Source organism: Nicotiana tabacum, chromosome 16 (genome assembly GCF_000715075.1).
Source record: "Nicotiana tabacum cultivar K326 chromosome 16, ASM71507v2, whole genome shotgun sequence".
NCBI classification, from domain to species: domain Eukaryota; kingdom Viridiplantae; phylum Streptophyta; class Magnoliopsida; order Solanales; family Solanaceae; genus Nicotiana; species Nicotiana tabacum.
Genome location: NC_134095.1, coordinates 155,787,603 through 155,798,245, shown reverse-complemented (window position 1 = coordinate 155,798,245; position 10,643 = coordinate 155,787,603). Strand labels below are relative to the sequence as shown.

General features: G+C 33.9%; 1 protein-coding gene across 10 annotated transcripts; it reads left to right on the top strand.

Annotated features, from left to right (window-relative positions):
• The first annotated feature begins 255 nt into the window (after positions 1-255).
• Positions 256-10,162, top strand: LOC107786374 (uncharacterized). 10 transcript variants are annotated; one of them, XR_012700379.1, is made up of 7 exons: positions 259-412; positions 981-3,260; positions 3,379-3,687; positions 4,474-4,528; positions 5,711-5,808; positions 6,615-7,007; positions 9,984-10,162. XR_012700379.1 is itself a non-coding variant. In XM_075233512.1 (6 exons), the coding sequence occupies exons 2-6, from the start codon at positions 991-993 to the stop codon at positions 6,760-6,762; spliced, it is 2,880 nt and encodes a 959-aa protein (XP_075089613.1). In that variant the 5' UTR covers positions 259-412; positions 981-990; the 3' UTR covers positions 6,763-9,332. The 10 variants fall into 10 exon arrangements, 6 of the variants coding, with proteins under 6 accessions (XP_075089614.1, XP_075089616.1, XP_075089613.1 ...); XR_012700380.1 differs by lacking the exon at positions 9,984-10,162 and adding an exon at positions 4,606-4,700 and having other exon boundaries at positions 6,615-6,751; XR_012700378.1 differs by lacking the exon at positions 9,984-10,162 and having other exon boundaries at positions 4,606-5,808; positions 6,615-6,666.
• The last annotated feature ends 481 nt before the right edge of the window (positions 10,163-10,643 follow it).

Here is a 10,643-nt window from a genome sequence, read left to right as displayed (position 1 = left end):
AGATGCCATCACGACACTTATGGTGAGATTTTGGATCGTGACACATATTCAATATATTGTAGTTTGCTACTCATGCTAGAATACTTTGAGTATTTCTAATGAAGATACTTGAAACTTACCGGTGAAACCCTGTAAAATTGAATTGAATCGAACTATAAACACTTCTAATTACACTTGGTTGATAAAGGTATTGTTCTGATAGAACAAATTTGAATCAAATAATTTTTAACAACATAAACATATAGTATAAAGTATTGGGACTAAAGTGTATACTAGGAAATCCCTCAATTTTGGTCACATTTTTGGATCTTATCAAGAAATCCCTAAACGGCCTCTTCCAAAAAATTCTCTCAAAGCTAAAGGTTTAACCTCATTCTCATTTCTCATCTGGCATCATTGAGCGACATCAAAAGTAAGTTTAATTTTGTCTTTGAAGTGTCTTTCTTATTACTTTTCTTTTTAAGAATAGAATAGCAGATGGATGTTCCTTTGCCATGTAAAATTGTAGTTGCAATTAGAGAATTCGAATCCATAACGAAAAGTATCCAAACAGATGGAGAACAAAGGGATATGTACTTCGCTGGATTAAAATATTGGAATGAGTTGTTATACTTGAATCTAGTAACTACAGAAACTAAGAGACAAACAAAGCTTGCAAAATCTTGAGAATATTCGTATGTACCTAGTCATATTTGTCGGGTTCGGGTTTGGGTTTGAATTTGGTAATAATGGAGATGCCTCGTCGGCGAAACTTCTTGGATCTCCACCATTTTTATGGCATTTTATGTAGCGTTGCTGGAGAAGGAAAAGAAAAAAGAAAAGCGAAGGGAATGTCTCTTAAAATCAGAAGTCTCTGTCTTCCGTTTATTTCTAGCTGAAAGTTCAATGTTTGGGCTTTAGAATACTGATTGTGCTTAACTCTTGCAAATCTGGGATCTTTTTCTTTTTGATGCATATTGATCTTATTCTTTTCTTTGTAGGAAATTTGAAATGGACAAGACTTGGATGCGTTGCACCGATAAATTGAGCAATGTGTATTTAAAAGGAGTTGATGATTTTCTTCAATTTGCTTTTGAGCATACAGAACTAGAAGGTGAAATTCCTTGTCCTTGTAAGAAATGCAACAATGTTTTCCATAAGACTAGAGATGACGTCAGGGAACATTTAATAATTTTTGGAATAGTCAAGGGGTACACTCGTTGGTTTTATCATGGAGAATTTGCATCTAAAGAGCAAAGAACTAACAATGATGAATTAAGACAAGAGGAAGTACGAAATGAGCAGGATAATGATATATTTGATATGATTTATGATGTTGCTGGCCCTAATATCATGGATTATTCTGGTGGGGTTAAGCGTAAACAAGTTGATACCTCAGAACCTGATTTTGAATTTTCTAAATTGTTGGATGATGCTGCACAACAACTTTATCCTGGATGCGAGCAATTCTCCAAGTTGTCACTGATCGTGGAACTGTTCCAGATTAAGTGTCTTTTTGGATTGAGTGATAAAGCAACTGATAGCATAATGAAGCTAATTAAACGAGCTCTTCCCTCTGGTGAAACTTTACCAGAATCATTCTATGGAGCAAAGAAATTGATTCGAAATTTAGGTCTTCGTTATGAAAAAATACATGCTTGTGAAAATGACTGCATGTTATTTTGGAAACATAATGCAAAAGCAGAATCTTGCTTGGTTTGTGGTGAGTCTAGGTTGAAATCAGTTGAAGGTCAAAAAACTAATGGGGAAACGCCAAGAAAGAATAAAAACAAAGTTCCTCGAAAAGTTTTACGCTATTTCCCCTTAAAACCAAGATTGCAAAGGTTATTTATGTCATCAGAAATAGCTTCAGATATGACATGGCATCATAATCAGCGTTTGAAAGATGGGGTTCTTAGACATCCAGCTGACTCCGATGCGTGGAAACATTTTGATGCATCTAATCCGGGTTTTGCTAGAGATCCTCGTAATGTTAGACTTGGATTATCATCTGACGGGATAAATCCTTTTGGTAATTTAAGTGTTTCTCATAGCACTTGGCCAGTGATTATTACTGTGTATAACCTACCACCTTGTATGTGCATGAAGCAACCATATTGCTTCTTATCTTTGTTGATACCGGGTCCTAAAGCTCCTGGAAATGACATTGATGTGTACTTAGAACCTTTGATAGATGAGTTGCAAGAATTGTGGTATAATGGAGTCAATACATATGATGCTTCGAGAAAGGAGAACTTTTGTATGCGGGCAGCACTCTTATGGACTATAAACGATTTTCCAGCTTATGCCTACTTGTCTGGATGGAGCACAAAGGGAGCTTTGGCTTGCCCTTCGTGCAATAAAGAGACTCCGTCTATTCGTCTAAAGTATGGTCGTAAGTTTTCTTACATGGGTGCTCGTAGATTTTTATCATCTAATCATAAGTGGCGGAGTAATAAACGTGATTTTAATGGGGAAGTAGAAAGAAGACATGCTCCAAAAATTCTTTCTGGAGATGATATTTTAAACCAGTTGGCTAGTTTGGATGGCTTTAAATTTGGTAAGACCCAGAAGAAACAAAGACACGGAAGGGATAAAGCCACTCATAATTGGAGGAAGAAAAGCATCTTTTTCAGACTTCCTTATTGGAAAAATAATTTAATACGTCACAATTTAGATGTCATGCACATTGAAAAAAATGTGTGTGACAATATTATTGGGACGTTATTAGATATGGAAGGAAAAACAAAAGATAATCTGAATGCTCGTCGTGATTTGAAGGAAATGGGTATAAGAAGAGATTTGCATCCAACTCAAAGAGATGGAAAGTGGTATTATCCAGCAGCATGTTATACTTTATCACCGGAAGAGAAGTCTAAAGTATGCAAGTTTTTGAAAACTATTAAAGTTCCAGATGGTTATTCTTCGAATTTATCACGGTGCGTAAAAGTAAAGGATCGAAAAATTTATGGACTAAAGAGTCATGATTCTCACATTCTCTTGGAACAGTTGCTTCCTTTTGCAATTCGCGGAGTTGTGCCGAACAATGTCTATGCTGCTATTACCGAGCTAGGTATTTTCTTCAGAGAGTTGTGTTCAAAAACAGTAAGAGTTGATGTGTTAGATCGGCTTGCAGCTCAAATTCCAATAACGTTAAGCAAATTAGAAAAAATATTCCTACCAGCTTTTTTTGATATTATGGTGCACTTGATCATTCATCTTCCACAAGAGGCCAAGATTGCTGGACCTGTACAGTACAGATGGATGTACCCAATAGAGCGGTATGTTTTTCTATTTCACAATTTCAGTTTAATTTGTTGTGGCTTGTTAGTTTATCATGCTAATAGCTTAACTTAATTTATCATGCTATGAGTTTTAACTGCCTTTTATATCATGTAGATTCTTGCACAAATTGAAATGTTATGTTCGTAATAGATGTCGACCTGAAGGATCTATTGCAGAAGGGTATATTGTTGAAGCAAGTTTAATATTTTGTTCAAGGTATTTACATGGAAGTGGGAGAGGGTATAATCCAGTGGACAAAAATTATGAAGGTGATCATGCTGAGTCATGCAATGGATTATCAATATTTAAGCAAAAGGGTTGCCCTTTATTAAGCGATACATCTAGAATTCTTGAAGAGGTTGAGCGAAAACAAGCGCATATTTATGTTTTGAGAAATTGTGAAGAAGTTCAACCATTTCTACGGTATTGTTTTTCTTTATGCTATTGTTTCTACAATAACATCCAAGCATTTATAAGAGTTTGAGTTAGAAGTGTTCGACCATAAAAGTTCTTTTTGGTATTGTCCAGTGAAGATAAGCACATGATTTGTTGTTTATGATCTTTGTTTAAATCATCAAGTAAATCTTTCCGATTCATATTGGTTACAACTCTTTTTGATGATTTTTTGTGGCTATAATCATCTTGGTGAAAATGCCTTAGTAAGAACTTTATTAGTCAAGGAATCTACTGTAACGTGCACATTAGATATGTAGCATGTATTTTCCAATTTCCCTGTTAAAAAGTTTCCTTTGGGTCTGTATGGTAATAATCAAATCATTACCTAAAAGAAAATGTCAAACTCTTCTCGTGCTTTTTTTTTCTCCGAACACTTTCCTAAAAATACATGTTGATATATCATTTGGCGTCTTTCGTGTTTTTTCTTTTTGTTATCCCTAGACTTCTATTACTACTTATTGTTGTCTTTTATTTTCGATTTTTTGATTGCATTACCTACTACTAGTTTTGTATTTTGCTTCGGTTGTCAGATTAGTTTGCTTGTTATTGTCCCCCCTCCCTCAGCCGAGGGTCTACCGGGAACATCCTATTTGCCTTCTTAAAGGCATGGGTAAGGTCAGCGTATACTTTACCCTTCAGACCCCACTTGTGGGACTACACTGGGCATATTGTTGTTATTGTTTCTTTATGGTATTATATATTGTGAATTTAATTTTGTTAGCCCTTTCTCATTATTATGATTATTTTAAATAGTGAGTACGAGCAGAACAATAGGAACATGAACTTTGATGATTGGTTTTTCCATCGAGTAAGTTTTCATTGTATTTTTAATGTTATTTATAATACTTCTTTAGCATCATTATTTTATTAGTTATTTTTATGTAGATCGTGCAAATGCGCAAGAAAAACAATTCTCATGCAAGTCGCGGGTTGTATTCTTTGGCTAGAGGTCCTTTTGATGGAGTCCAAAGATTCAAAGGGTATGAAATAAATGGTTTTAGGTTTCATACTAAACAATTGGAAGGAAATAGAGTAAAACAAAATAGTGGTGTTTTAGTACGAGGAATAATGAATGGTCAAAATATAGATTATTATGGTGTTCTGACTGAAATAGTAAACTTCAATACCTTGAAGGCAAACGAATTGTTTTATTTAAATTTGATTGGATGGATGTTGATCACATTGGGAAAGGAGTGAAGATAGATAAACATGGCGTTGTTAGTGTTAATACTAACCGAAAGCTAGCAACAAATGAACCATTTGTACTTGCATCTCAAGTAGAACAAGTTTTTTATGTCAAGGATAATCTTCATCCGAATTGGTCCATTGTCTTGAATGGTCATTCTACTTATTTTACGGGTGGTGCTGTCAGAGAAGAAACTTTTCAACAAGATGCTCAAAATTTCTCATGTACATTTGAGGAAGATGAAGACTTTATAAATTGGAGAAGAAATGATCTCGATGTTATCAGTACTGATGTTACCTTAGCTGATAATATTATTGAAGACATCGAAACTCTAATTTTTATGGTAATAGCCACAAATTTTATATTCGTAGCTGAGAATTCGTAGCTATAAATGCATAATGTTGTAGTGTCTTGAGCACATCCATGACCTCACTCATATTGGTTGTCATCGTCCCATAGAGCCAAGATAAGCTCTGATACCACTGATACAAGGTGGAAGAAAAGCAAGAAAAAAGCAATGGAACAATAAAGTAAAAAGGAAAAACCGTGAAGAAGAAATAATAAAACTAGGGCAAAAAGATAAAAGGGATTTCAATTCATGATCCAAAAAGGAAAGTTCAGTACAATATACAAGAGAAAGAGGATAATCATTCCTATATCTGGTGGGGCTATGTATATAAAAGACAAAAGATAATGTGGGCCAGTGTGTAATTATTGCTAACTATATATCAAACGTAAGGGGGACTAAAGTGTATATCTCAAGACTTAACTTCTATTCTGATAACTAACTAACTTAATGACTAGGTTCTTCTATTTAAGCTCTGCGTACAACTCCTGAAGCCTCTCATTTGTCTACTTCATATCAGTAAAGCTTCCTTAGAAGCTCTGCAAGATTCACCCAGGTATCATATATCCAACCTTTATCTGTTTTTAAATAATTCTCAGTTTGTCCCATTTTATGTGATATGATTTGACTGAATATGGAGTTCGAGAGCAAAAAAGACTTTTGAAGTTTGTGTTTTGAAACATGGCAATAGACATTTGTGTGACTATAAACCAATCTCATTAAGGGTAAAAGATAGGTCATTTTTTCGAAACATAGAAAAGGCATGCGTGCCACATATAATGGGACAGATGAAGTATGATTTAACAATAATTTGAGAAAATTTATATAATCGGCCCAAACTAATTTGAGATTGATATAATTCTCTTCTTTTGATGAAGTAAGTTGTTTCATTAGTAATGCAGTTGATTGATATAATTCTCAGTCTGTAAATAGTATTCTCTCGTCCCAATTTATGTGGTGGCGTTTGATTGGGCATGACGTTTAAGAAAGAAAGACTTTTGAAACTTGTGTTTTAAAACAAACTAGCCTCTGTGCGGCTATAAATTATCTCATTAAGGGTAAAAATGAGAAGTTCGAAGTCAAATTGTTTCTAAATATAGATAAAGTCATTCTTTTTGGGACAAACTACAAAGGAAAATGTGCCACATAAAATGCGACAAAGGGAGTATGTGTAGTTTGGCAAGGGTCAAGAACTTCAATTTTCTCAAATGTGGTATCTGATTATGTTGGTTGGATAAATAAAGTTTCAAACTTTATATAGTTTCAATTAGAGTTGATTACTGTATGCGATTGCAATGATGTTTTATTGCATTTTCTGGTTGATAATATTAACAGCACGCTGGAATATGTTGAATAATGCAGTGGTTCACCAGTCCATGGAGTGTCTGATATGGTTATAGGTGTTTTGGGAGGAGGGAAGCTGGGTCGTATGTTGTGTCAAGCAGCATCCCAAATGGCACTCAAAGTGATCGTCTTGGAGCCGATGGAGAATTGCCCGCAAATGCATTAGCACATGATCATGTGGTAGGAAGCTATGATGATAGTGTAACCGTTGAAGAATTTGGAAAAGGTTTGATTTTTTGGTCAAATATATGTTTGTTGTTTTGACTGTTCTGCAAGTTAAATTTAAATGTAAAAGTTAGGTGTGGAGTTTTAACAGTTGAGATCGAACATGTTGATGTTGACACACTTGAGAAGCTTGAACGACAAGGAGTGGATTGTCAACCGAAAGCCTCTACTATTCGTATAATCCAGGTTGGTCTTTCTATCCTGTGAATTTGGATGAAAAAAATTCAGTACTTCTTGCTTGCTATGTTTTTAAGTATTCAGTTTCTCATATCTGGTGTTTTCAATCTTTGTTTGGTTCAATCATGGTATTATGTAATAGGAGAAATATCTTCAGAAGGTTCACTTTTCTCGACATGCAATTCCACTTCCTAAAAATTGAGATTGATTCTATTATGAAAAATAATACATGAATTTTAACTGATTTACCTTCTGGTGCAAAACCTATTGGTTATAAATGGATTTTCAAAAGGAAATTTAATCATGATGTACTTTTAGATAAATATAAAGTTTGGTTAGTAGCAACAGAATTTTCTCAAAAATAAAATATAGATTATTTTAATACATTTGCACCAATAACTAGAATTTTTTGTATTAGAGTTTTAATTGCCTTAACTTCATTGTAAGCTTTTTATAGATGTCAAAACAGCTTTTTTAAACGTTGATTTAGAAGAAAATATATATGTAGTTCAACTTGAAAGGTTGTATTATTCTCGGACAAAAAATAAAGTTTTAATCAATTAAATTTCTTTATGACCTTAAACAAGCTGCTAAGCAGTGGTATGAGAAATTTGAACAAATCTTACTGAGAGACAGGTTTTCTTCAGTTGAGGTGGATAAATGTGTTTATACTAAACTGGTAGACAATGATTATGTAGATGTACTCATAATCCCAACAATGAGCATTGGTCTGCATTAGCTAGACTAATAAAATATTTGAGAGGAACCATGAATTATGGTATCCTATATAGTGGGATTTCCTTCTATTTTAGAAGGGTACAGTGATGCAGACTAGATATCTGATTCAGATGAGACAAAATCCACTAGTGGTTATGTATTCACCCTTGGTGGTGGCGCAATATCGTGGAAATCAGCTAAACAGACGATCATTGCTAGATCGACTATGGAATCGAAGTTTATAGCTCTAGATTTAGCTGGTTTTGAGGCTGAGTGACTGAGAAACTTCTTAGTTAAAATCACTTTAATAAATGATGTATTGCCAATTTGCCACCTGTGTCTATGCATTGTGATTGTCAAGTGGCAATAGCTATTGCAAATAATAAATCTTATAATTGTAAAAGTAGACACATGGAATTGAGACATGATGTCATAAAATAGCTGTTGAGAGATGGAATAATTTTCATTGACTATGTGAAGTCAGAGATAAATTTGGCCGACCCTCTGATTAAACCTATGGGAAGAAAATTAATTCTTCAAACCTCAAAAGAGATGAGGTTAAGGTTGACACGTAGTCAATAGAGATGGTAACCCAACATATGTGATTGGAGATCCCATGAAATAGGTTCATATGGGTAACAACAAGTCAATATTGACACTAAAGCACTAAAAGAGAGTGTTTGACTGCTAATAATTGAGAGGCTAAGTTATAACTCTTAATGAATTCATATTCCTTATGGATGGTGTATTTAAAAGCAATATACACTTGATGAATTCACCTATATGAGAGTGGAGTGGGGCAGCTCCTATGAGATTTTGGCCTAGTCTCTAGAGCTCTCATGAATAACCAGGTACGCACATAACCTATTGGGCGCAAAACCGCATTGGACAACAAAATTGTGAGGGTAAAAATGTGATTGATAAAATCTCTGACTTACAATAAGAATTATTGGTTCATAGAAATGCTATATTTCACCAGTAATACTGTAAGTTAAATTTTATTGGTCTAAGTTTGGTTCATAGTCCAGAAGACACCAAACCTATTACATTTAGACCATGCAAATCCAGCAAATTTTACTCTTCTATCCATTACTTTTATTTGTACAAAAAAATTTAAAATAGTGGGGACTATGGTAGTATTTTCAATATTTTTGTGGACAAGTGGCTATGAATATGTACCATATGGCCTTTTACATGAAGATATCTGGCCAAATGGCTAAGCCATAAACCAGTAGCAATTATCTTTTATGCAATTAAACACTTGGCAATTTAAGAAACTCCTAGCATCTATATAAATAGCCTTCTTGATTCATCCGTAAGGACATAAAAAAAGTGGTCTTTTACTCTTTGCTTTGTTAATCATTGCCTTCTTTTTTAGCTAATCATTACTATAATCCTTATTCCCACTATTGACCAAATCATGATCTCTTGTTATTATTTCTTTCCTCCGATTTATTTCAAAACTTGCCGGTATTATTTGATTTTGCTAATTCTTGTATCCTCTAAATAAATAGAGATGTGCTTGTTTAATCCTGGAGAAATATTTTACATTGCTGAAATAATTTCTTAAGACAGTACCTAGCACGACTCAAGCCAATTCGTGTATCTGCTTACAAATAATATTATTGCAGCATTATTGTTATTATTTTTCGGTGTCATTTCCCTACAGTAGTAAGGCTTTCTTCCTTAAACACTAACCCGTCCAAGACTCACCAATAAGGTAAATCCACCATGTGCTTTTTGGGTTCAAATCAATTGTTTCGAGGCGAAAGGAAGTTACCTTCATCTGGACTTGAGTTATTCCTGTTTTACATGTAATCAGCAGTTTATATTAACTAGCTTCTAGGCACAGGGATGACAATTAATCAATTATCAACCTTCAGTTCTGATACATGCAAGATTAAGATGTTGCACTAATAGCTTCATGATGAACCATTATGTCAGGGGCGGAGCTAGCCCTTTGCTCGCGGGTTCGACTGTATCCAGTAGTTTTGGTCCAAACTTTATATTTGTTTTATGAAATTTATTGAATATGTACAAATTATTAATTTAAAATCCAGTAACTTAAAAGAACTAAAATTCTAAACTCATAAATTTCAAATCTTAGCTCTGCCTTTGCATTATGTAGAGGCTGATCCAAGATTTAAACTTGACGGATTCAACACTTAAGCTTCTTGGTATTGAATTCATTGTACTTTTAATATGATGGATTGACATTTATTATTTGTCAAAAGTTTAATTAGTTTTCACTTATAAATCTATGTTCAGCATTAAAAATACCGAGTTCAATGAATTTGTTGCTAAAGAGCTGCATTCGCCACCTATCCCTATGCATCAGGGGCGGAACCACATGGGGTCAAGGGGATTTATATGTACCCGCTTCGTCAAAAAATAACACGGTATATATGTGTATATTTTATCTTTCTCCGAAGATATTCTCTTATAAAATAAATTTTGAACCCGCTTGGTATAATGTAAGTGTTTAGATCATTGGTTAAGAGGTTCAAATTGTTTAAAAGGTGATGATTTCGAAACTAAATAGCAACATAATGCGTATTACTATTCTTTTCTTATTTAGATACAATAATTTAGTGAAAGATAGCCGTTTTATTTCTTTTTCTTAATTAGTTTGCGATTAGATTTTTATTACTGCCTTCTTAGTTAATTAGTTTATGAGCCCGTTTGGCTTAGCTGATTTAAGTAGCTAATAAGTATTAGGTGTTGAAAAGTACTTTTAAGTGCTGAAACTGATTTAAAAAATAAGCAGTTACGTGTTTGGATAAAAGTGCTGAAATTAATAATAAGCAGTTGAAGAATTAGGTATACGAAGAGTTTTGTTTAAAAAGAATTATTTTAGGAATAGAATAGTAAATATTTTGGTCAAACCTAAAGTGCTTATAAGCTGAAATTTGATAAGTTGGGGAAGAC

Coding starts and splice junctions, on each gene's coding strand:
- LOC107786374 (XM_075233511.1), top strand. CDS start 991: ATGGACAAGACTTGGATGCGTTGCACCGATAAATTGAGCAATGTGTAT. Junction 3,261..3,378: donor TGGATGTACCCAATAGAGCG/GTATGTTTTTCT, acceptor TATATCATGTAG/ATTCTTGCACAAATTGAAAT. Junction 3,688..4,473: donor GAAGTTCAACCATTTCTACG/GTATTGTTTTTC, acceptor TATTTTAAATAG/TGAGTACGAGCAGAACAATA.